The following is a 27,841-nucleotide window of genomic DNA, read 5'->3' on the forward strand; positions in this document are numbered from 1 at the left end:
ATCACACATTGAATATCCAGGTAAGACAACATCCTCATAAACGGACCAGTCAGGTTGGATCACAGCAGACTGTTGAGATCACAGAGGCTTAGAACTCAAAGGTCCTCATGCTTAATATTACAGCTCTGTCAATGTAATGTCCTCCTCATAGCGTTCCAAGAGAGTCCTGGGACTCCTGCTCGTTGGCCAGTATCGTCCGCCCGTTGTCGCTGTAGCTCCGGTTTGGCAGGAAGGACAATCTGAAAGAGAGACATAAGTCTTAAGTACTCTTTAGTGAAGTCTTAAACTAAATAATTAGTAAGTTTGCATTTATGTAGCACCACACTGGAACAAACTTATGTTGAGACAACCATAGTCACATTATTCATGTATTTACAGGCGGAGACAGAACGAGAGAATGTCAAATTGGGTTTCAGACACACTATTTCTAAAGACTTATTGATTTAAAAAAAAAAAAGCTTAACAATGGATTTTGCTGATCTCACAGCACAACAAAAGGACAGGGCATCACACACTTATTGGATACACAATGACTACGTCAACCTATAGATCTTCCTGCTGACTTTGAATTGTAATGTCACAATGTCAGGAACGCTAATGGGCTGACTATCACAAGGACTGGCATACAAAATACAAAAAGTGCAATACACAATAATAAAAAGCCTGTTTCAAACAATCAAGTAAATAAGATCTGATTGGTGTTGGGGAGAAAAAGGTTAGGAGAAAAGGTTAAGGTCAAATAGTTGTGCCATAGCTCTGCTAGCAGAAACAAGTGAAGAACGGTTTCTGTTGAAGGTCAGTGAGAATAGAAGAGAAAGGAGGCATGGGAAATGAGGAAAGAGTGACTGGGAACCACTGCCGACATTTTTCTCAAAGTTGGTGGCAAAGTCCTCTGCAAAGAGGGAGGAGGAGAGGACAGGACAAAAAAAGATGACTCTTTCTGAAGGATTCAAGCAGATAATAGTTTAAAGGTCGAATTTAGAGAAAAGAGAATTTGTTTTTGCTGAGATAGTTTATTGAAAGTACAAATTTTAAATATAAAAACACAGCAAAAATTAAAATATTTAGTCATTTAGTGTGTGTATAGTATATTTTCACTGGTGTGTTTACAACCAACCAGTCTGAGCTCAAGAAAACAGCTGCAACATCTATTTATCCAAGTGGATGTTTGCTCATGATGTTGTGGCATCTGCAGAAACATATGTCCTAGAAATAGTGACATGAAAGACAGCTGTTCTCAGTACACACACACACACGCACACATACACGCACACACACACACACACACACACACATGTTACAGTCACTGTAAATATCTATACATCTAGGTAAAGAGCAACATGTCACCAGCTGGAAACCGACCTCCAGTGACTCAAGTTCTCATGCTCACATTTTTCTACAAAACTCACACTACAGAATAACTTATAAATAATAGTCAAACAGTCAAAAACAGTGTTTTTTTGTGCCATAGTTTTTGTGCTTTTCTGCCTTTTGCACTAAAACTTGTTCTTTTTGCAAACCCTATCAGGAGTTTATTTGTGTTTCAACTCTTAACCACCCATAATGCAGCTGTGAAAACAGTCTGACGATATAATAAGTGGGTATGTCCCTTTTTAAACTGATAAAATTAAATTGTGTCCTCATCCAAACACATATTAGAGCAAAGCAAAATCATGTCAACTTAATTTTGAGAAATGTACATGGAAGGTTCACAAAACCCTTAAAATACTGAGGTCTAAATTCCTCAAAGATGCAAGAACAACTTGTGACAAGGAGCCCCATTCACTCCAAAATGTTTTTCAGTCTTGCTGTTGCAAACAATTTGAGTGTTCCACTGAGGGCATGGTGGGTACTGAGTCTTTCCACCAGGGTGTCTTTGGTTAAACTGTAAATTATTATTCGCTCCAATTTACACTCCACATGCTACGTCAAAAAGTCTTTTACTTTGGAGGAATTTTGTCATCTTTCCTACTGTGTGAAAACTATAGGACCTCAGGAGCAACGGACTGCTGGGAAACAAACACAAGCAAACACACACCTGAAGGGAAGTCCAGGTGGAGCTCTTATGGTAAGTCCCTGTGATTGGCTAGTATTTATTACACCGTTTACTACAATGGCCACATACACACACACACACACACACAATCCCACGCAGAAGCACATCCAGGGTGAGGCGTCAATGGGGGAAAGATAAACAGAAATGTTCTGAAACTTCTGCTCCTTTGTTTTGTGTGTTTTCTGTACTGGGAGTCTGTTTACTGTCCAAACACAGCTCTGCCTCTCTGTCTGTACGTCTGTCCATCCCTCCGTCTGTCTCACAGTCATGGATGAGATTCCCAACATCCATCAGCCATGGGAAGGCTCATTAATAGACAATACCACCCTAAAATACTAAGTAGGACATTCAGGGAAACGGGCAACTGGATTACAAATAAACATGCAATGGTCTGAGGTCAGAAATCTCCCCACAACTATCCAGCAACAACACTGTCCTTTATGAATCACAGTATGTAATTGCAGCCTGGCAACATGTTCCAATGCAGGTAGTGCAAAGTTCTTATACCAAGACAAAAGTCGTAAAGGACAGGAGACCAGGACAGAAGACCAGCATTTTTATCCTGGTGCATTTTAGTATCAACTAGACAATGAGGAAGGTTGGAAACAGGAAGAAGTCAACGCATCCCACCTCGTGCTTCACGTACGTTAGTGTCGTCTTTGTGTCACATTCACTCTTTCTCTGACCTTCAAGTGCTCTGAGCTGACTAAACAAAACCATAAAAATGTGAATCACACCTGAGTTCGCTGATATTTGAGACAGTTTGGAGGTGACTCTGGTTTTGCCACAACACTTCTGAGTGGTGGAGATCACACCCGAAACCTAAATTTGATTTTCACTTTTGTTTTACGTGTTTGCACATCCAAGTAACATAAACCCGGATGTGTCCATGTCCTGGTTTTCACAAACACAAGTATACAGGGTTTATTATTTATTGGGCTGTTTAACAGGGACAGTCCTAACAATCCCTAACCTACACGCTGTTCAACATCTGTAATCACGAGGTATGAGCGTTATGTGAATAAGCTTTCTCCAACCCCAGTTACTTAGTGGTCTGAAAAACTCAAACGATAGTAGTGGCAACAGCTTCTCTTTGGAACCTCAAGTCTCAAGTCAGCAGCAGCAACAGCTGTTCCTGCCGCCTTGAGGGAGATTAGAAGTTTATTGAGTTTGTTTTAATTGGATTGTCATGCAGAAATCCTTAAATAGATCCTCCTCCAATAGAACAGTTTTTTTCATCTATTGCTCTTTATCAGGTAAAACAAAACCCTGCTCTCTAACCCCTCTCCGGTCTGATCCCATGGCTGTGACGCCACGCTTGCAGAGACTGATTCACATTTAAATTTACAGCTTGACAGAAACACTCATATACCACTTATAGAGCAAAGATGTTTATAATTCTTATCGCCACAAATTCATCCACATTCAGTTGAGATACAGGCCACTTTGCTGGACCTTCTGTACATATATGGTACTGTTCATAATCAAAACAGGAACATGTTATCCTTAAATCTTATCCATAAGGCCAGAGCAGATGTTTTGACTACACGTATCGGCTGATATACGGCACTTAAATACATACACACTAAATAAATTTGTCCAATAAATGGCACGTACAGTATCTATTCTTGAACGTTGAGTGCAGCAGCTTTTAACCACAGGCAGTGTGGCCCCAATTTGGCAAGCCTCCTCTATAGCATTAAAAACTTGCTATTTTTTTCCCACCCATAAGAGAATGTTCCCAGAGCTTAAAAACAAAAGGGGGGGGGGGGGGTTGTTGGAACTTTCCCACAAGTTAAATCAAATCTCATAACATCAGTTTGAAGGCACTGCAGGGCTAACACTTTGTCCAGAAAGAGTTTAGTGGTTAACTCCAAACACAGCTTTCCCTCCTGTGTCTCCTCTAATCTGTCTCGCTGTCTGCTTTTTCACTGTCCGGCTGAAGACTGAGGAAAAGGTGAGAGGGATTTCTCTTGCAGCTCATGCGTTGTGGTGATTTTCCATCATTTTGTGCACTTTGTGGGCAGAGAAACATTTTATGAGGCTGTGTCAGCTGTCCATTATGATTATACAAAGAAAACTTGTACAGAACAGTGACAGTGCATGGTCAGCGAGAGAGAGAGAGAGAGAGAGAGAGAGAGAGAGAGAAACATCTTGCAGTATTTTAATAATTTGTCTCATGGGGAGTCAGTTAAATATGCGGAAAATGTTTGCTTCTATTCTTAGATAATAAGCAGCAACTGAACCTGCACTGAGCCACAGGGGAGAGAGCAATTACAGATATTTTAAACTTTGTCAGATTTTCATGATATGAAAGTCATTTGTGACACTATTTACAATCTGGAGTTTTCAGCAAAAGCCCTTCAATGTATTTACATCACGTCTTGGTACACAAGTAGTTCTGGATTCAAATACATACATGGGAATTACAGGAAAACAAAGCAGCATGTAGTTCAGTGTCATTTTACCTTGATTGATTTGCTGTGCCCTCTCAGACAGCTGTATTACACCAACACAAACTGAACACTTCCTACTGCGACTGAATTCAACTGGCGACACACAGAGTGGCTTTTATTGCCCAGCACAAGTCATAATGTATATTCAGCTTGCTGTTCATAACTGCATCTGGCATCTATATGCTGCCAGGTTTGCTGTTATCTGTCAGTTAGTATGATCTGTGGCTGAATTCCAGTCTGACAAATTGAAGCAGTCAATCAAAAGGCACAACACAAACCTACATGCTAAGAAAAAGGTCGTGAGAGAGGAGGAAGTTCAGCTTCCTTGATTTCATTCTTTTAAGGATTTTAGTTCTTTTGGGGAAAGACAGATTTTAACACTTCAGATGAGATTTGAAAACTATATTTGTTGTTTTATTTCTTGTGTATGTTGGCTGTTTCCTCAACTTCTGGCTATGTGGTGTCAACAGCTTCTACTGTTTCAGGCTGTTTTATGATGGGAAAATGGGGGAGGAGACAGTTTTTTGCTCAAAAAAGTCAAAATTTCAATTTTTTATTATTTTTTTTAATTTAAAGCATGATTAAACATGAATTTAATTTCCCTCAATCCCCTCCCCTGAAATCCTGAACCTAAAATGTTATTGTATGGCCATTTTAAGCCAAACACCACAGTTGTGACTGGTCCATGTGTTTTTATCAATAAGAAATACATTTTTTTTATAATTTTATCAAAACAGTCCTTATAGGATGAATGAATGATTCTAAATACAGATCATGCCATGAAATGATACAAATGTACATATTGTCAGAGCAACCTTATCTAATAAAACTTTGCCAACAATGTATATTTCACATATATCTTTCATATTTCCGCTTGCTGCAACACTCCCAATTACAATTCCCTGACTCCCTCTCGGTCACAAAACAACTTCATTGTCCCACAAGTCACTTGCACGAAAACATCATCTGATCTGTAACATGACCTTAACAGAGATCGGCACGAGATAGAAGAGAGCTTTGTGTTCCTTTAATTTTGCGCTAATATCTTTTCGAGGACATTAAACAATCAAATTTCACTCTTATCTCCTCACTTTTCGCGAGCTGAAGTTGTGAGGAGGGAGCACTGATCGGGAAGGAAGATAAGGTGTGTTTTCCCACAAGAACACTGGGGAGGAGGGGCAGTGGGATGTGATGGCGGCGCTAGCCTGAACGATACAATGACCAGGGGGTCGCCGTTAGAAATCCCTTGACTGCTTGGGCAGATAAAACTGGAGGAGCTGGTTTTCACCTCCTCCTTCACAAACTACTGTCTGGAAATCTTGGAAAGCCGTACCTTTATATACTTTGCCAACTGTATTATGGGAATTCAAGTCTGAACACTTGGGGTAACAGACAACCTGATAAACGTCGAACTAGTTGCTACTTTTGTTCCGTTACTTTTTTCCCTCTTCACACTCATTTCAATAGTTGTCCGTGTGTCCATGCACACGCTTAGAAAGAGAACAAGTACAGACTGAAGCACTGACTCCAGTCCTCCAGGGAAATTCATCGGCTTATTAGCGGTGTGAATTCATCCTCATACCCTAAAATCTGGGCCAGTGAGGCTTCAGTGTTTCTAGTACGACAAATATGTTGGACAGATCAAGTGAGAGTGGAAGGAAGCAACATGGGACCTGCAATCCAAGCACAAGTGATAAAGTTCTGCTGCTGGATTATCTATAAGTGAGTGTTAATGATTGCTTCGATCTAGTCTTTGATTTAGGAGCACGTGAACTGACCTGCTATAAAACAGGAGCCACGGTAAACGAAAAAGACATTTTACAAGGTATCACGCTGCCAGATATTAGTTTGATTTGTTTTTGTTTTGACATGTAAGATTATGGATATAATACAGGCCACTGATTAATAATACATTACAGGCTTTTATAGACCCATATTTTTACTTTTTACTTTCACACTGCTATAAACAATGTCAGCTCCTCCCTCCTCACTGAAATTTCTTACTGGTAGTACATGCATAATGCTCACATCCAGGTCCATCTAATTTCAGCAGCAGACATTTCTATCAAAACCTCATGTCATTCCAAATGTTTGTCCCTTCATCTCTCCACACATGCCATTCTCCATCCGCCCACCAGATGTCCCCGGACTGTCCTCCTGTCTCCAATTCCACTCGCTCACCTGTTTCCAATTCGCAATCACCTGAGCATCCCTGCCCCCTCTCACACCTGTTGCCACTTTCTTCATCATCCCAGTCACTATTTAAACCTGCCTTTGGCACCAGTTCCTTGTTGGATTGTCTCATTTTGCGTCCTTGTCTTCTTGTATGGGTCCCCTGACTGTGTTTTGTAACCTGTTGTCTAGACCTGCCTGTCTTATTTCATCTATTAACGCAACTTCACTGCATCAACCTGTCCCTGTTTGGGTCCTCCCTACCTGTGCTGTCAGCAATTGTGACGGATACAAGGGAATCTCATAATCATGATTGTAGTCCATACCAATCAGTTATTACATCTAAAGCCTCATGGCTAAACCATCATTAAATTGACATTTCAAGAGATAGTGACAGAGGATGATGAGGGTTTTGTGCCAGATTCAGTCGTCCTCTAACATCAAATCATGTTTCTAAGACGCTCAACTTGAGTGTCTTTGCTTCTCTGAAAATGAAAAATACTCATCACCCAGTTACAAATGTACACACAGGTGTCACAGCTTTACTAAGATTACATTCAGGTGGCAAAAAGAAGGGCTTCAATGTTAAAACTGTTGCACAAACGCACCTTTGAAAACAAACTCTGACACCCACCAGCTAAGCCACAAATGCCACACTGGTATCCCGTGGCTCCTTTATCCGCACGAACTAGGTTTCTAGGCCAACAAATCCTCCGTGTCGCATGTGTGGCTTTTTGGTGTGATGCTAATGGTGAATGTGCAGCCATTTTGAAGAAAGACATCTTTTGTCATGCAGTGAGCTGAGATCACTGCAAAACAGATCTTATAATGAGCACTAAATCTCTTCATTAAATATGTAACATGTCATTTTCATTAGCATCATACTGTCAGGTGTCATGTTGACTTTGTGATTTTATCACTCTGGTTAAACTGAGCATTCTCTCATCTCAATCTGGATCTCTATAATCATGTGTTACATGTCCATGCACGAGAGCTGAATGATATTTCGGCTGAAATGATATTCCTAAATCAAAATAATGTACTAATTGACATTCTCACAAAATGAAAACAAAAAGTTGAAATCATAGTACTTCATATGACTACACAGTTCACTGGGATGGGATCACTTTAATTATTTAATGTGGCTTTGCTTATGCTATATGCCAATATTGGATTTCTTATAATAGATGATATTAATTCTCTCCATACCACTCAGCTCCAGTCTGTGTGTCTGTGCAGACTCCCATCATATGCCAAGCACTGGCTTTAAGAAAACAAAGAAAATCTCTCCCTTTCTCCAAACAGAGCTTGTTTTATCAGAGAAGACAGAAAATGATTTCATCTGACTGAGTTTTGGGCCCCATCTCCCCCGTCCCACTGACGTTAAACCAGCTCACTTCCTGCTCAAAGATGGGCTACCCGATAGCGAGATGCTGCCTCTGTTTTAGACCACGTATGATGTGTGTGTGTGTGTGTGTGTGTGTGTGTGTGTGTGTGTGTGTGTGTGTGTCTTTGTGTTTGTCGCTTATTTGCATATTTTAACATTACTGTTTCTTTGATGAAGTGTTGTACACGAATTACACATAACTTTATCTTGTGACTGGCAAATTATTAGTGAACTTGATGCAGTGAAAATAATACAGCAGCGTTTCTGACCCTGCTTTTAGGGAATCATGTTTTGACCTTGTGATCCCAGCAGGATTTAATTGAGTTCAGCCCATTTTTTATTTTCAACAGCTCCAAATAATTCTATATTTCAAGACTTAGTGAAATATAGCAACGCCTCAAGGCCTGTACCAGTGATTTTGTACTTTTTTACTTCATTGGACACCTGTGGTGCATTCAATGATGCCTACATGTTTACTTTAGGCTATACTGTGTTTTCTATTCTTGTCCATTAATTTGCTGCGGTGAGCAAAACTTGATGCATTACACTTCTACTTCTTCTCCCCACTTCCTGCATGTTTTTCTCAATAAATTCATTTTCATGTGAAGAGAGTGGTAGGCTTCTACTGTCAAACCAAGAGTTAAAACAATTTAGTTTTTCTAAAAGTACATTTTCTTTATTTCTTTGTCAGGAACTGCTTGTGAAGACCTGCATGGACAAAGTCGCATTAGATTCAAGCACGATAAACGAGAACGACTCAGACCTTGCATGTTGACATTTGAGCAGCTGCAGTAGAAAACATGTAGCGTTAGAGTGGCAGGTTTGTTTTCCTGGTGAGGTTAGGTGGTTAGACGAAGCGCAGTAGAGGCATGGGTAACACTTTACTTTAAGTCTCTGTATTTAACATATAGTATGTAAATATTTAATTACTGGTTTATAACACACTATAATGTAATTGTAAGCAGATATAAGTGTTTATTAACGTATTTGTTAATTATAACTCCTAATGAGGCCACATGTCTCCTTTTCTCTCAGCTTCTCTGTGAACAAACAGAGGACAGTGTTTGCAAGTAATCGCACAGCATGAACTACGTGTGTTACATGCATTTAATGAGATGGACATGATGGCCAGGATATGGTGTGTTAGAACAACACACTCTCCTAAACTGTCCTAAAAATTTATAATTAAAATATGCAGAAGCGCGAGTTGTCTGTCCCATTTCAAAGGCTCCTTTGAATGCAGCTGAGAAATGCAGCCTTCTTTTCTTGGGCAATGAAGGATCCTTCGTGGCCCAACGTATCCCTCGGTTCATTGCACGCCGGTAATGAAAGCAAACGACACCGACAGAGAGCCCAAGGATTACACTTTTAAATGAAACATTTGAGTTTCAGCCCAGTTCAACAGCAAATGGTGCAACAGTTAAAAGCCACGAGCCTTAAAACCTCAAGTTTTTGTGAAAAAAAGTTATGCATTGTCAAGATTGCTAGACAACAGGAGCCAGGAGTTTTGCAAAGCAATGGTAAAAAGGCAGCACAGCTGGTGATGCAAATACTCTGTGTACCAGCTCGTTTCATTTCTGTTCGGCCTTCGAGATCTACGACTGCTAAGAAAAGCTGCATCCTTCGGGGGACGTTGTCAACGACGGTCCCTGAATTGGGACACAACTTTTGGCTGTTTTAAAATAAGGAAATCAATCTGAAACCCTTCAGAAATGGTCGGCAATTGTATATTTCTGCTTATATATGTTTATAGTAAGAAATATACAAATGTATTTTTTGAAGGTTTAAGTGGAAATGGAAGTTTATATGTGTGTGCATGTGTGCATTGCCTCCAGCTCATATTCCATCAGTCTGTCTCATTGATTCAGAAATCTAATCGCTAATCACCCATGAGTGACGGCTGTTTTTATTTAATAAAACTCAATTAAAATAAAATAAAGTGATCGACATGCGGCCTAGTCCAGAGTTTTATCTGGCTGTACCAGAAATGTTGGACCGAGCTCTAAAGACTGCAGAGCCACTGGGCGATCTCTACACCTCAGACAAAAAAAACACCCCACTATCTTTTTGTCAATCAAACACACACAATTCCACTCACACAGAAACACACAGCCTTGTCAGTCGCTATAACTTAAGCAAGAAAAACATGACTGTCCAGATTCAATCTTTTGGCAGAAGCTGAAACAGTTGGAAGCTGTCTGCAGCCAAAATCTATCTTGAAAGCAGCAGAAGAACATCAGCGCTGATGGATTATGGCAGACCTGACAGGGACACAGAGGAGACACCTCGCTTCAAGCTGCCCGTCATCTTTCATTGTCCTGTCTCACCAGACATTCACACTCTCTGCATGTGGTTGGTGTGCAACTCATTTCTGATGGAATCCCAACCTACCCAAGTTTCTGCAGGTCACAGCGAGGTGTGAATTTGTCACATTAACTTTCGTTTTCAGTTTTGTGCCCAATTCTTGAGACTTCTCTACATGTGGGAGACAGAGCCAGAATGAAATGGCATTTGGCACACTTTGCAAGATGCCAGATACTCAGCACGCCCTCTCATATCTGAGTGAAACATGATGAAATAACAGCCAATAAATCAAAAACATTTCCAGAGGCTGTGAATCAGACTTAAACACAAAAATATTGCAGGCCTCAAACCTGCAAAATCTAAATTTAGTCTGCAAAAACTCTCAGCAGAGCAGCTATAACTGAATAAATGAGGCTTTATTACACTATATTTTGAGTTAACCATTATTGGGAAACACCACTGTCTATTTTAGAAAAAAAAAAAGACTGATGGAGTTATGATTTCATTACAACAATTAGCTCTTAACATTTCAGATGTCATATCAGTGTCAGTTTTCATTTTCCCTTCAAACATATGGAGATTTTCCCCTAAAGACATAGAATTAGAGGCTGTCATATGTAATTCTGTCTTATCTGTCAAGTACATTAGAGTGGAATCCATCTGTGGCCCAGTTGAAGAAGAACCAGTTCAGAGTTCAGAAAAATTGTTCATTATTTTCTCCTACCTGCTCGCTGTTGCTAAGGAAACACAAAAGTAGAAAAACACTCGAAGCAAAACAATTATTTATAAAAAAAAAAACTTATTTAAATGCGTGGTTCATTTAAGGGCTGACAGCACACAGAAAACTGCAGAAAGACAGCTAAGAGTCTTGAAGAAGGAAGTAAATACGAAGTACTCTTTCTCTCCTGATGTGCTTTTTAGCCTAATGCATGGAGCACGGAGCCACGGCTCAGCTCAGCGGCTAACTATTGAGGGCTGAGGCTAAATTTAGCTATGTGAATGTGTGTGTCAGCGTGAGAGGCAGGCTGCAGCAAAAATACACCATCCAACTTCTCTGAACAAATTAACAAAACAACAACTTCTTGAACATCAGTTGAATCGTGTATGCGCCCTGAACTGAGGTGGGGTAATGAAGGAAGCATGACGGAGACTCTGATAAGCCTCGCCCTCAGTCGGACTTTATCTCAGGTCACTGTCAGCTTTGTCGTTGCATTCAAGACATATAAATTATAAGGCACAACTTTTGTCAAAGTAAAATCAAAGTTAACATGAAATATGGCGAGTCATCTATAAAAATATTTGTGTGTACTTAATTTGAAGACACGTATATAATACTTTTCTTATTTCCTACTGAAGCATTCCACAAACTGCATCTCCTCACCTCTGCTATACTGCACCTTTATGTTTTGAATTATGTTTATGTATTATTGTGCATTAAGGGGAAGTGTCAACATTATTGCTAAAACATGTGAGTGGCAACTGAATTATAGCCAATGTTTGGGTAAGGCTAGGCAAATGAAACAACATACTTAAATAAAACTATGTATTGGATAATGGACTTCTACACCCTAACTTTTCATTGACTTGTACAATCATTACTCTAGCTCCTGCATTGGCCCTGATTGTTCTTCACAGATTGCCCAAAAGCTTCTTATTGGGAATTATTGAGCAAATTGACTCACTTTTTTTGACGGACACATAGTCATTTATACTCCATGCATGGGCAGAAGGTAATTTTCTATGACTACGTGTGTGCACTAATACGTATGAAATCAAAAATGGTGACATCCATGCAGGCAGACGCGCTGCTTCGTCTGCTGTACTTATTCTTTAAAAGGTGAATTGTAGAGGTGAAGGTAGCGGTGACCTCCTCACAGAACCTCTCTTCCAACTCAATGACCTTGTTTGCTTTCCAGCTCATGTGCAGTTGGTACCCCTGTAGCGGAGTTGTAACATAACAAAATGGACCGTACGCGGAAGTCCGCACCACATCCTGGAGTTACACCCTCCGTGATGAAATTGATGTCAGGCGGACCGTAACATAGCATTAATGTCTGCATTAAAATTCATGGCAATCCAATCTGGTGGTCGTTGAGACATGTCATTCCCGACCAAAGTGGTGGACCGACTGTGCTGCCTGCGGCAACCCTGCAGTTTTCATGCATGTGCTTGTCCAACTCTGACACAAAAAATTCTGTGAACAAAACAGAGTGCAAAATCTGTAAAAGAAAACTGTGCAGGCAGCAACAAGTGACTAAATCTGCGAACAATGTGTATATGCATCATGCCACTTAAACAACAATTTAAAAAGGCTGCATGCGACCAAATTTCTTCCTTGTCAATGTGCACATTAATAACCTCTCGATGGTACCACTCAGTAAATCAAACTTAACTTTTGGTGAGAAAGCCAGGAAAAGTGTCATATATAATATTTAAACATAATTCCACACAAAGATGGCAACTGGACGTGAAAGCAGCAGTTAGTTACAGATGTCTTTTTTTTGACAGGGATAATTTCTGCCGCTGTCCCAGACATCCTTAAATCCTGTTTCTTAGGTGTCCTTATTTTTGGACTTTTATTTCACTGCTCTGCTGCTTAGATTGAGTTTCTACCACTCTCTCTCAGAATGTCTTCCCCGTCATTTCTCTAACTGTACATTTTACAACCTGTAAAACACAGAGCAACGGGCTACCAGACATCCTCCACACTCACACACACACACTCACTCAGAGAGAGACAGTTTCTAGTTCATCAAGCAATGAGGGGCAGTAAAGTCATATTTAATGTTTGGCATTCAGGGAGAGGCTACTGAAGCTCTAACTGAGAACACAACGTCCAAACAGTTTCCTGGAAAACTACTTAACTGAATTGAAGTGAATTAAATCTTCATTGGTCCTTTGGGGGAACTTTGCACTGCAGATGGACTTTAAAGTAAAAACACATGATCATCACAATGAAAACAAATGAACAAACAATTCCTAAGAATGCCTGAGAAAATTTAATATCAGCTCTGCACAATGTACATGCTCACTGCCAGCGTTTGTCAGATTTAAATTGAGACGTGAGTCTATCATTTTTCTCCTCTTTCAGGCAAACTGAGAAATGTGAAGTATGTGATTCACCTGAAGCTAAAACAAGGTCAGCAGTTAAAGATTGACAAGAGACTCCTGGCAACTACTTCACCACTGAAACTCAATTGTAGTCTTGTAAAGTTGAACATATACTCCATAGTGACATACGGGAGTCTGACAGAAGTCACACACACACACACACACACACCCACACACACACACACACACACATACAGCAACAGAAATGACAGGAATGAGAATGTGAGTGTGTAATAATAAAAAAAAAAATTAAAAAAAGACAAGGGTTTATGAGCAGCAGAAGATTGATACTAACAAGTGATTGGCAGCCGGCACTCATGCTCAAGTCAAGCAGAAATAAAATGAATTTTTATCAGTTTCCACTCTCGGCTCTGTGCAATAAATAAACTGCTCACGACTCATGATTTTCTTTCAAATACAGCACCAAAAAAATCAAAAAAAAAAAAAAACAAAAACCCCAGACACTTTCAGAATCGTTTGGACATTTTACTGGTGTGATCTTTTGTTGTTTCTGACATGAGCTGGGAAAGATATGCTGTAAACGAGCTTTAGCAATTTAGAATAGAGATTGAGTGTGCTCACAGAATGATGGGAAACTGTGATAGTGTAAGTGCTCTGAAGCCCCATCAGAAGCCTGGCAAGAGATCTGATGCAAAGTTCTATTGTAAAGTTTCAACGCTGAAATTGAAGTTAGGGCTTATTTTCCTGCTCATTGTTGTTTTCTAGCGGTATCTCTCCGTCAGGCCGACAGTCATCTGAGGTGAAGTACTACAGAAGATTTGGATCAGTTTCTTTGGATAAGTCTGTGAAATCAAATATAAGTAATTTGCTCATGACAGGGTGTTGCACACCTTCCTTTTTGTTTCCTTATCAACTCCGGTATGTTCCTTATTTTTCATAATTCTTAACTGTGTTTTTCCAATACATGAAAGTGTACAATACATTTCTTGGCATACTGCCCATTTGACATTTTGTGTTTGTTGTGTGCAAATGAAAATTTAAGCCTTTAGGATTTTTATGGCAGTCGGGCCATTGTCAAAAAAAATCTTTCTAGCTCTAAATCAAAAAGATGGCTGAATGCAAAGCAACGGACCGACTAACTGACTTCACCATGCTTATTTGTTCTTAGGAATATTCTCTATTTCCTATCTTTTCTTAATACATGCAAATGAGAGTCCAAGTCTCTTTAATACATGATGGAGCAAAATGGATTTTACAGTATCTCACTACATACAGTCAAACAAAATAATAATAAAATAATAAAATGTGCTGATTTGAGGCTTTAAGTTAAAAAAAAAAAAAAAAAAGGACTGCCTCTCCCTGCAGTCGCTCTGGGTTTCAAGGCTGCTATCAAACAATCAGCAGTGCACCAGGAAATTATTTTTACTGACTGCCTGTTCCCTGTGATCGTAAGTGTTGTCTGTAATATACTGTGCTGTTGCATTTCTTAGATTGGTGCTTGGTCACTCCACATTGTGAATGACTGCTTAGTTTTAAATATCCTTAAGACCGTCGATCAGCGCGGGTGACTGCTCCTTAATTTAAAGTAACCTGTTTGCACTCCCTTTTCCATCTGTCAGTCCTGACAAAACCCTGTATCTCCATTCTCCACATTCCTGATGCTACTGCTTGTTTGTGTACTCTAATAACACTAACAATGGCTACATCTGGCATACTGAAACAATAGAATAGAAATAGAATTCATCCATCGATTTTATTATCTAAACTTTCCTTTTCCTGCTCAAAATGTTTTCCATGAAAAAGGCCTAAATGCACTTCATCCTGTACTAATGTGTTTCACTATATCTGTTAGTTTTTTCATTCTTTCCTTTTTTCATTTGTCAGGACATTCATAGTGGCAATCCATGTCACTATAGCACTGAGTGGGATAATGTATCATAAAATCACTTTTAAACGAATCCAGCCTTTGTTTAAAGGCTGACTACAGTAAATACGGAGCCTGAGTCTTCACCCAGAAGGTCATTAGTGCCCAAAATCATATTTAAAAAAAAAAAGAAACAAACAAAACAAGCCCTTTGTCCCTCTCAGAAAATAGACTGCCTTAATTGAATTTCAAAGAGCTGACTTGGCCAGGTGGGTCCATTCTGTGGTCCAATTTGTCACCAAGGAAACTGTGTTTCAATCATAGAGTAGAGCGAAGCCAGAGATGGATGGAGAGACTGAGGGAGAGATGAGTTTCATTTACAATCACAGATGAGTTCAGAAAATCCAAACAAAGTCAAAAACTGAGGAGGAAGAGGCAGCTAATGTCCTCCACACAAATGGAACAGGAAGCAATCAGGACAACAGTCTGGGTTTTGACATTTTGATTATGTTGCTTATTCATTGTAATTTAGATGTGACAGTTTCTCATGTTTTAATCTCCCACTTTCCTTCCTTTCGTTAGCCTGTAAATATGATAATCAACATTATTCTTGTTATTTAAGAAAGGCAGGGACACCCTGGTGAGACAGTGACCAGAAGAGACACACTCCATTTTCTCAATTTGGCAAAAATGGTAAAAAAAAAATAAAAAAATTTAAAAAATGATAAAGAGAGAGAAAGTAAAACATGGCAAGTAGCAGACTAGACAAGATAAACATTTCACACCAATGTCTAACAAAAAAAAAATTAAAGAAACAAAAGATAAAAAATCTTCTGAGGAAATAAAAAAGACGAGGAGAGAGAACAGAGAGGAGCAGCTGGAGAATTTTAGGTTTCAATCAAACAATAATAAATCATACAGGTCTCATAATAAATCTCATACAGAAGTGTTTACACTATCCAGCCTGTCTGTCTAAACTAAGTCTGTGGTTGATAAAGCCTGCTCTCCTCTGCCACTGGCCTGCTTCTCATTCATACATTCAAACACCTGCAGAACATGTTACAGCCTCTACGGCCACAGTCGATCACCATGGCTCAGTTTTTCATGATTTTGACACTGAATAGCGTCAAACTCTTCGGATGAGTGACAGGTCATCGTTCACAATGAAACCATGCATCCTCAACCCAGATGGACAGATCTATATAACTCCGCTTGTGTTAAAGAATGTATCATTTTAATGACTAAGAATTAAAGTCTTGAAATACTTAAAGTTGACCTGCCCTTTGCTTATGAGGATTTGACTTAAAACAGCTCTGTCTCTTATTAATCACGTGATCTAAAATTAGTGTACTCCACTGAAACTTGTGAGAACAGATAAAAACTAGAATTGTATGTCTCTGCCAAACCAGTCCAGTTGCAGTTAATGTAGCATGTGAATGTTTTGTGAGGTCACAGTGACTTTGACTTTTGACCTTTCACCCTTAAAATCTGATCAGTTAATGCTTGAGTCAATGTGAATGTTTGTACCAACTTTCTCTCAAATGAATTCCCTCAAGACGTTACTGAGATACTGCATTCACGAGAATGAGACAGATGGAGCTGAAAACATAATGCCTCTGGCCACAGCTGTCACTGGCATGGAGGCATAAAAAATATAATAGACAAAATCAAAGCTGCAGAGGCCAACATACGATTAATTTAATCCATGGTATGGGCAAAGCTCCTGAAACCCTGGTTCCTACATTTCCTATAATGTAACTTGGTTGCATCTTCTTGTTAGACCCTCCCTGCCTGGCAAACACCTGCATCTTCCAAACTCCACACCTTTTCTGTTAAACCCAAACTGACACAGCCCTGATGGCATCACTATGATATAATCACTGAGACATTATGCATCTGTTTTAACTGTCCCCTTTTAATACAACCCAAAAATGAGTTACAATGTGTTTAATGGGTTATTGGTTTTCTCATTTTAGTATTTCAGTAGCATTGCTCACTTATCTTCTTCCCATGCTGGATCTTTATACACTGACCTAATTTCCCAACATGGAGCTGAACCTTTCATCTTATCTCAATAATCAAAACAGAAACATTCAGAATGGAAAAACAGCAGAGATTCATACATCGGTCGAGCTATGCAGCACTTGCTTGAACCGAGGAGCCACCCACCACCGCAGAGATTGCAAGTGCTACTGGTTTCAGATCCATTAACACCTGTGCTTTTCTTTGGCATTGATGCCAGATAGTTGAATCGCATAACAACCACATTGATTGTACACGGCTGATAACAGTGGCCACTACTTGGCTGTATGTAACAGGATTTGTGATCTCAACGCAGAGCTGAAGGTGAACTCAGGACAGATCAACCTGAACCTGATTAACTGTTACAGGAATGGTTTGAAATTCTGAGTTGTACCTTGTTATTTTTCTCACCAGACACCTGACTCTTGTGGGGAACAAGTTTTCATACTAGCACTTTAACTATATAGATTTTATATATTAAGCCTTACATTACATATTTCTCTCTTGTTAAAATCATTCCATGCTTTAATTTTCAAACTCAAACTACTGATGTCAGCTGCTTGGAAATAGGTAAAGATGACAAAGATTGCAGATAATCACAGAGAAACTAAAGAAAATCAAAGGAGAGATTAAACTTGTAAATGTGTAAAAAAAATCATTGTTCCATATGACTGGGTTATTACTGTAGAAAAATCAAATATACAGCACTTACAGTGCAGAGTTCTAACCACCAACAGAATCAGTCATTGTACTTCTGTGTTTTTTGTCAAATACGAAGGTATTTGTCTTCAGTCTGGTCTTTGCCTCAGTATTATCTTAAAGGACAGCAGTAAATTTATCATGAGCTTGATGTCTACGTGTGACATTTAGCACCAGATAAAGATAGAGGAATAAAAAACAAGCAGTTAAAGGAAAACTGCAACATTTGGTCACTTACTTGCCGAGCGTCAGATGAGAAGATTAATTCCACTCTCGTGTCTGTATGCTAAATATGACGCTAAGTGGTCACGGTACTAGGGGTATAGCAATTCTGAAAACAAGATCCAAACCATGATACAAACATCCACGATCTCATATTGCAATACTGGAAGATGGAACAGTGAGCAAGTTTAATTGGCTCAAGATGAGGTTGATGAGATTGCAGACCTTCCTGGGCACATTCAAGTCAGCACTGTGGGAATATTTTAAACTGTTTTAGAGAGGTGTTGATTCATTTATGATCATTTTGCTGCTTGTGGTGCTGTTGTGTTATATTGACAGGTGTTTCTATTATTTTGTTCACTCCGTTTATATCAATTAGGGAATTTCAGAATTGAGCCTCTGCTCTTTGCAGATGATGTGGTTGTGTTGGTGTCATCAGACTGTGACCTTCAGCGCACACTGTGGCAAAGTGGGAAGCGGCCGGACGAGGGTTAGCACATTTGAGGCCTTGGTGGCAATGACAACAATCCTATCCTATCCATACAGGGTTAATAGTATACAGCTGTCATTAAATTTTTTAATGCATCGGTATCGGATTGGTACTCCGTATCGGCTGATACAAAAGCTCAGGTATCGGAATCAGTATTGGGAAGGAAAAAATGGTATTGGAAACAACTGAGGGTTTTTTTTTACTAGTTTAATCTGACTAATACCAGTTGTGGCAACTATGCAACACCTGTTCTTAATTAGGTTATTAAAGGTGCAATTGGGGGAATCAAATCTTTACAGTCTGCATTGTTTAAGCTCAAAAAGGACCACCTAGTTGAATAACCTAAAACTAAACATAAATACAAGCTTAACACAACCAAGGTTTACTGTTGTCCATATCTCCCACTGTCAGATTGGCAATATGAAACAACCCTTGACCATCAGTTGGTCGGTTTGTCAGATTCAATGTGCCCCGAGAAGAAAAACTTCAAAGCAACTGTGCGCTATCAGAGTACCAACAGTGAACAAAGACTAAAACACTGTAAAACAAAGTTGGACAGCATCTTCTGACTGGAGAAACACAAGGACACAAGGGACAGTATGACTGTATTTACTCAACAGCTTCAACCTGTTTTAGATAGTCCAGATGCCTTCTCTACTTTCTCTACCAGTGGGCACAACAAAAGGTCTTTGTTATTACTCTAATCACAAACAAGTGTCTACTATCCACTGCTGGAGCTGTGTACCTGTGTGTGTGTGTGTGTGTGTGTGTGTGTGTGTGTGTGTGTGTGTATGTGTGTGTGTGTGTGTGTGTGTGGTGTTGTTAGGACCACTCAGGAGAATGGCCTCAGGATTTTCATAATGTTTAAAGATCATATTAATGCTGTTTTTTCCATGACCATACGTTGTAGGCAGAGTGAGAATGCACAATGATTTTTTTTTAATTGAAAAACCTGTGAAATGTATCATCTTTCAGTAAAATCAGCTCGCAAAAACTTGAAACCTAACAAAGATTTCCAGATTGTAGTCAAAAGTGAAAAGAAAAAATCTTAAACACCATTAATACAAAAGTCATTAGGGGAGCCACATAATCCAATTTTTCAGAGTGGAAATCCTCCTCTGTCACAATACTTGTTGAAAATGAGGGAGAAACTAATATTAATTACCTGTAGCCAGGCTTCAGTAGAAACTAGAAGACTTTGATGACCAAAGAGGACAAATAACCCTTTCAAGCTACAGCAAAGAAAATAAAAAATAGTGGCACCAACCACCACAGATTACAATATGAGAAAACTGGCGGAGATATACTTTTGAAAACTGTGCAATGCATTGTAAAGTATATGCAATTTAACTACAGGCAAAGAATGATTGTTATAAAAAACCATCAGCTTCAATTGACTGATTTATGCAAACAAACACATACACACAAAAGTAAAGAAAAGACAGAAGACACTTGTTTGTAACTTAAAAAAAAAAAAAAACACAGCAGAGAAACACAAACACATACACCATCTGCCCACAGACAGTGCCTAAATGCCTAGAGCTCTCTGACAAAATAATTCGACAGGATTCCTCCAGTAATTTCAGTTTCCAGTCTCCTGTCGGATGCAATCTGATTGTCTGAGTCTGTTTTCTGTCTGAAAGATTTTAAGAGAGGACACCAGATTGGAGTTAACACTGTTTGCCTTTCTGTTTCCTTCACACACAGGCTTTTCACACATTACAACAAAACCAGTATGACTGGAGCACTGATATCGGGTCAATGTCTTTTCTACGAACTACAGACACACACAGGCACACATTAAAATAGCACCATAGAGCAATGAGAGAATAACTACTAGCTTAGTAGAAATCACTAAGTACTAAGTAACAGCTAATGAATGATGCACATTAGCATAAAAGCCTGTGTGTGTGTTTTTGCATATACAGTACATGGAGAGTCATGTATATGGGCATAAGACAATTACATGATATCAAACGGTTTCACTCACATGCCTCAGCTTATACATACTTTCTATGTATTATCTTGTCAGCTGTGTGTATGTCTGTATGTGTGTGTGTATGTGTGTGTGTGTGTGTGTGTGTGTGTGTGTCTGTGTGTGTGTGTGTGTGTGTGTGTGTGTGTGTAAGTGTGTGTGTGATTGCCTTTGTTTCTCTCCGGCAGTGAAGTATTTGTGTTAAAGTTAAACAGTACAGACACAAGCAGGTCACCTCCTCCATCATCCTCCCCACTCAAAGGAGCTGAGAGCACAAACACAGACGTCAACTAAATCACCTCCATTAACGTCAACAGACACTCTGCTGTAACAAAAATCTTTTTTAAAGACTGGACTATTACATGATATTATACATTATTTTTTCATTAAATATACCACTAAACACCTCAGATGACTGTAGGCTCAAAAAACAACTCCCTATTACATGTACAAATGAACTAAGATGACTCATAGCTGTAACAGGAAGGTTCAATGTCAAGCTAACAAGGATTTTGTAAGTGGAGGTGTCAGTTCTTTTTCCGATGGCTTTACAAAGGCAATAAATACAGACGCAATAAAGTGAGGGATAATAATGGATAATAATGGAATAGTATCAAGTATATAATCAGATGTTAACCAGAAAATGTTCAACATGTTTTAGTGTGTTAGCATGCTAACACTTGTTATTAGCATGAACCACAGGATACAGTTTTTGGGAATGTCAATGTTTTTTGAAAGTGATAAAACACGGTTATTCATCATGTGGGGAAGTAGAATGTCTGTACAAAATCTAATGACAGTTTATAGCTGTTTGGACCGGAGCAGTGGACTAACAGACTGACATTGCTATTGCTAAAGCCAAATTGCTAGCTTGGCTAAGAAAATTGCACACTACCACGAAATGTATTTCTATATTAATCAACACAATAAAAGTTTAATATAAGTTAGACTTGAGGTTCAAGTCTCTACTCATAATTAGAAGGCTATCTAAATTGCTTAACTAAATATCCAGTTATATTGTCTGTGTTGATTTATTTCTTCATCCAGCTACAGCTGTTCCTTATTACTGTACATATCTTACGTCATATTTCCTACTAGGCGATAAGACAGAGAGAAAAGTATATAACACAGCTCACGAGCAGACCTCATATCCATAACATGTATGAGTTCACTAGCACCAAAATTGAATAACTGATTCAACTATGAAATTCATTCATTTTTCAAGTCTGAGTCCAGGACATGTTCCACTTGCAGAGCACCACAGTGGCTAAGACAATTAACATTCATTTCTAGAGGAGCAACAGCATACTCACATCTATTATTTACACATTGGGTATGACACATGGCCTATATTAAAAATATTTCAATTCAAATAAGATGATGGTTGCACCACGCCATGACATTTTCTCTTGCTGCTATTGGTATTGATGTGCCACCAGTCTACAGTATGATCTACAGCAAATTATTTCTATTATTTAAAATGTCTTGAATAAGGCAGTAATCTAATCTAACGTAATCTGTGCAGTCCATTGTTGTATTGATTTGTAAATGCAATCCCATGGTTACAATAATGACCCTTTGAAAATTCTGAATTTACTGAGCAACGGAGCAGCTCTTTGGACCAACTGGTCTAAATTTGAAATTGCTGCAACAAAACAAAGTGTTGTTAAACTGGCAGACAAAGACACAGATAAGGGTCAAATCTATTGTCTTCTTCTCAATTTTACAGTGAAGTGCACCACAGAAAATCAAAATACAAAGAAAAGAGATAACACTTGCGCACAGTTGACCCTGATAGGAAGGTGGTGTACATCTCTCTTTGCAGTAAGAGACAAATGAGCCTGGTTTCCTGCCTGAGGCCTTGATTTCTTCTCTGATAGACTTTTAACAGAGAGGACAGCGAGACAAAACACACATACACACTCTGTACTCACATTCTGTGCTCATTGCAACAAATGATGTGATCACAGATCCGTTGCAGATAATAAATATGTTGTAGTCACAGTGTAATACTGCAAAATACTTTTTCTACTGGCCAACTATGCAAAGCCAAAGGATCAACTTTACCTGTGAGTGTGCCAAACCCAAAAGACACAAACCATGAAAATCAATTGCTTTGAATGAAGAAGAAAGCAAGAAACTGGTGTAAATGTGACTTAACCGTGTGTTTACCTCAGTGCCATAGACGTCCCGTTGACTGACGCAGCAGAACACGCTCTATGGGTTTGTCTATAGGAGCAGCTCCCCTGCCGTGCGTATCGCTCATCATCACAGCAGAGGATCACCAGAAACGCCCTCCGAAATGCCCGGTTCAGAAAGGCATACAGGAAGGGGTTCAACCCTGAGTTAATGTACCCAAGCCACAGCCAGGCTGTCCACAGCTGCCAGGGCACTGAGTAATGAATGAATGGGTCCACCACATTGGTGATGAAGAACGGCGCCCAGCACAGGCAGAAACAACCCATTATAACCGCCAGTGTCTTTGCCGCCTTAGTCTCAACACGCATGCGGCTGTTCGCTATAGGAGCCTGCTCTGAAGAGGAGGAACCCATTGTTGTCCTAAGATGGTAGTGCTCCGAAGGATCTGAGGAAGTGGAGGACCTCACAGTGATGACAGGAGCCGTCCCAGTAACGGGAGCAGAGCCAGCACGCTGCAGCGTCTCAATCTGCCGCACGTGGGTCATGGCAGTGACATAGATACGCTGGTAGGCCAGGACCATGAGGGCCAATGGGACGTAAAAAGCCACTGCAGAACAGATCAGGGCGTAAGGCTGGTTGACCAGAAACACGCAGCTTGTGTCGTTGGAGCCTCCTGTCAAAGCTCGCCTCTCCTCAATCTGGAAGGGAGAAGAGACACAGTCACAAAAATAGAACAAACAGTACATAATTTAAAGTATGCCTCAAATTGACCTACCTACCTATCAAAGAATACACCAAGGTCAGAATTAGACATTTAGATTCTCAGTGCAACTTGTATACAACTGGATTTCATCACTCTCAATCAAAGACTTTAAGTTAAGGAAATAAATAGTTCATTTTTGGAAATGCCTTTCTTTCCCAGAGTCAGAGTTGTTAAGCGTGAGCTCAAAAAAGGAATCAGAGGGACATTAACCTATCTTAACATAGTGACTGTAAGCAAGGGGAAACAGCTAGCCTTGCAGTACATGCTCAAAGATATTTTTACCTTTGAGTGTGTGTATGGATTAAACAAACAAAAATGTGCTCATTAGAAAGCATTAGAAGTGTTAGTAGGCATATTTCTGAGTTTTGGAGAGGCTAGTGGCTAAGCTAGGCTAAAGGAAGAAGCAATAATACGAGCCTATCTGGTCAGCTGCCTATATGTTTGTCCTAAATTGAAAATATGATCAGGTCAAAGTAAATTGAATGACAGGTAGAGAAGCACCTCAAGCTGAAAAGTGATGAGTAGAGACTCCTCAGTTTCAAATCACTATGCCATCACCACTATGTTCAGTTCAAGCCAAGCAGACATATATGTGCCATAGTATTGAACACCTTATTGTCACAATTATGTAATCACTTCTTGCGGCTTTGCAACAGCTGGAGTGAGAAGTTTCAGTTTCAAACCATTCATTTTTGGAGCAGAGCAAAAGTGCATTGGAAATTTTCTAAATTTTTGAAAGAAAGATGAGAGACAAACATAAGTCATAGCGAACAAAATAAACTAAAACCTGGCCTAAATGTGCAGACATAAGCCATTTCAAGTCTTTTGCAATTTTGTCTGTGACATATCACTTCAAGCCAGCTATTAAAAAAAGAGATTGTTGTTTGGATGCTGCCTGACTGAAGGACAGAGAAAAAGAGCCATGTATTTCATTAAGTATGGCTGAATAAATTCGTCTATCCCCGTCTGCCTCTGGGAGTCCTACAGCTCATTTCAAGGCAGCTCTGAAATAATCTCACGCCACAACATATCCAAACCAGTAGAAAATGCTTGTTCAAGTGCTCTCTTTGCTCGCAGCAAGAGAGCCTCCACAGGGACTGGAATTGTTTTGTGATTACTGCATTACCGTGTCATTGTTCGAGGGATTGGAAACATTATTAGAAACAGACAATATTAGGTTGGAAAGGTTTCTGCTGCATTTGCCCTCACAGAAAGAACATCTCTCTTATGCGTTTGAGGGAGGTATATGAACTCTTCACTTTGTTAAAGTATGCTATATATTTTGTCGATCTAGGATTGTTATATCATTTTCTTAAAATAATAATACAATCAGCAGTTTTTTATGGCATTACTGTATCTTAAGGACTCACAATGTCCTCGATGCCGATGGCGTTCCAGCTTTGCATAATGGGTAAGAAGGAGATGAATGTGGGGATGAGCCAGCAGCCACTCAGCATCACTGCCACTCTCACCGGGGTCATCTTGTTTCTGTAGACCAGAGGCTGGCAGCAGATAGCGTAATACCTGAAATAATGCAAACACAGACATACAAACACACACTACAGTGTACAGTTTTTGAAGCAATATTCCATATACTTTAAACACAAAACCAAACATGATCATGATCTTTTTCAGTCTCAGTCATTTGTCTTTTTTTTTTTTTACTTGCTTGAGCTCAACTGAGAACAGCTGCTGAGACACTATGTTATATTGGGTTATAAAAATGTACATACTTGTTATTTTTGGCACAGGATTGTATTCTGATTGACTGACAATGTTTTTAAGTCTTAAGTTTTGTATCTCAGAGTCTGACGTGCATCTCTGACTGAAAGGTAAGTTAACTAAGGCCAAAAATGAGGTTCAAATCCCTGTCATCATCTCTCTCTCAGTCACTCAGACACACCCACACACAAACCTGTCCAGTGCAATGCAGCAGAGGTGCAGGATGGATGCTGTCGTTAACAGGACGTCCAGAGACGTTCGGACGAGGCAGAAGATCTCTCCGTACCCCCACTGGCCGGTTGTCAACTCAATCGCAGCAAAGGGCATCACAACCAGCGCAACCAGCAAGTCAGCAAACGCCAGCGACACAATGAAGTAGTTGGTCTTCTTCTTCCTGAGAGGAGAGGACAGGACAGAACAGGAGAGGAGAGAAGAGGAGAGGAGAGGAGAGGAGAGGACAGGACAGGACAGGACAGGAGAGGACAGAGAGGAAAGAAGTTAGAATTGAGAAATTATCCATAAAAGTCACTGGTAAAATCGGTTCACGGTGTACTGTATGTTTTACTGTGCCATCATATCTCACTTGACTTTAATGGGCTGGCATCTCTAAACTTTAAAGCTGCTGCCAATCAATCTGCTGTCACAACTGTCAGTATGACTTTGCAGAAATAGGAAACAACAGACACGTGTCCAGATTTACTTTAATTTGCTAAAGAAAAAGAACTCAAACAACTGACATATTTAAGTCAAGGTACCTTGTAAACTGCTTTGATAACCAAGTAAAATTATTGACACAACATATTTATTTATTTATCTATTTTTTAAACAAAAAAAAACATCACGTCAGTTTTATTGTTAGAGCATTAGCTTTTTTTTTAAATTATTGATTCAAATGGCATTTTTGAACACTTTCTCCCAGAATGCCTTGCAGGAACAAAACAATGTCCTGGATTAGCCCCTTGTTTTTGCTGTTCTCATCGGGTCACAACTGACTTTACTGTCAACCAGTTTCCAAACTATACCACAACTTATTAGATTTGTCTCTTACCATACAAGCAGGTTTGGACAGACTTTCACTTTGCTTAAGATAGGTATTTCATGGCAGTGAACAGGTAGTTGCTTTTTGTCAAAGTAGATAGGGAGAACCTTGAGTCTGGGTGTGTTTTGTATAGGTTTGGATTTTATTGTTTTTTTTGTTCAAGCCAGAATGGACCATTGTGGCAAATAGACCACAGGCTCACCGTAGATGTCTGTCCTTGCAGAGGGCCACCATTACCAGCAGATTGCCAAACACCGTCATGATAATAATGATGGAGAGGAAGATGGTGAGAGCAATCGTCTCCAGTGAGCTCAGGAATTCTTCTTGCTGCTGTTGTTCCTGTTGTTGGGGTTGTCCTGTGTTTATTGTGTCATCCAACAAACTACAATACAAAAACAAATACAAAGAAAAACACAGCAATTTCAGCAGTTTGAAACTCCTAATATATATTGGTAATATATCAATAACAATAATTTTCTGATCTGTCACTTATGGTTAAGTTAGGGTTAGGTTTAGGCAATTAAAACTAGTTGGTTACGATTAGAGAATATTGCCTGCATGGTTAAAAGAAATCCGTGCTGACTGTTGGTAAGAGACACAGGCTGTGTTATCATGATCCAGCCCACCCTCCTCCTCAAACAACATCTTTATTTGCTTTCTTTCCAAGACTTAAATTAGAAAATTCATACCATCTCATGGCTGTGCATTACATACAGAGAGGAAGCCAGGAGGTGATTAGCCTAGCTTAGCATACGGCTGGGCAGCAGGGGGAAACAGCTAGCCTAGCTTCTCCTAAAACTACAAGTTATCATTTTTACATTTCTGTTTGTGTATGACTTAAACAAACAAGATGCAGCGTGTCTATTAATGAGCTTCAGAAGTGTTGGCAGGTGTTTTGTTGAACTGTGATGAGAACCAGGCCAGCTGATTCCCACTCCTTTACTCCACTACTTTTTATGCTACAGCTCTGTACTTATCATCTCATCTCACTCTCAGTGTGTCAGTAGTCACACATGGTAGTAGATAACTGCATACATAAGATCATCACAGCATAAGATCTGCAGGAAACAAAGAGCATGAAAGTGGTGGGTGACATTCAACAAAGGGCCGAACAGAGTGGAACAGAACCAGACACTGTGATTACGTAGTGTGCGTCCGTACAACTCGGCTTCTATAATTAATTAGAAAGTCACACTCAGTGTCAGTAGCAGTTACTACTTTAAATGATATAAGACAAGTCCTATTGTATTGTAGGCTGAAATCAGATTCATATTTTTTAGAAATTTGACAGAACTGGATTTACTGTTGATAATTTAGGATGAGTTAGGAGTTTTTCTTAAAAGCTTGAATTTGTGACTTACTGTTGAGGTGATGCTGTGGCCATCACTGGTCATCTGCATTGAGATCAGAAGAGGAGAGTCCTCATCACCCCATGCTCTGTCTCGCCCTCTCTCCACAC

At 39.5% G+C, this 27,841-nt stretch overlaps 1 protein-coding gene across 1 annotated transcript; it reads right to left on the bottom strand.

Annotated features, from left to right (window-relative positions):
* Positions 1-21: 21 nt before the first annotated feature.
* LOC111237471 (5-hydroxytryptamine receptor 4-like) lies at positions 22-27,819 on the bottom strand. Its single transcript, XM_022766582.1, has 6 exons — positions 27,744-27,819; positions 26,585-26,764; positions 25,537-25,737; positions 24,992-25,145; positions 22,892-23,556; positions 22-239 (listed from the first exon to the last, which is right to left on the bottom strand). Exons 1-6 carry the CDS (start codon positions 27,764-27,766, stop codon positions 146-148), a joined length of 1,317 nt encoding a protein of 438 aa, XP_022622303.1. The 5' UTR covers positions 27,767-27,819; the 3' UTR covers positions 22-145.
* Positions 27,820-27,841: the final 22 nt, after the last annotated feature.

This window comes from Seriola dumerili, unplaced genomic scaffold (genome assembly GCF_002260705.1).
Source record: "Seriola dumerili isolate Sdu_G_001 unplaced genomic scaffold, Sdu_1.0 BDQW01000874.1, whole genome shotgun sequence".
In the NCBI taxonomy this organism is placed as follows: Eukaryota; Metazoa; Chordata; class Actinopteri; order Carangiformes; family Carangidae; genus Seriola; species Seriola dumerili.

Bases quoted from the DNA above. Each gene is read 5' to 3' on its own strand.
- LOC111237471 (XM_022766582.1), bottom strand. From the start codon at position 27,766: ATGGCCACAGCATCACCTCAACA. The intron at 25,146-25,536 runs GTTTGTGTGTGG...GCATTATTTCAG, and splicing joins TGCTGCATTGCACTGGACAG to GTATTACGCTATCTGCTGCC. The intron at 240-22,891 runs GTAAACACACGG...TCTCTCTTTCAG, and splicing joins GGGACGTCTATGGCACTGAG to ATTGTCCTTCCTGCCAAACC.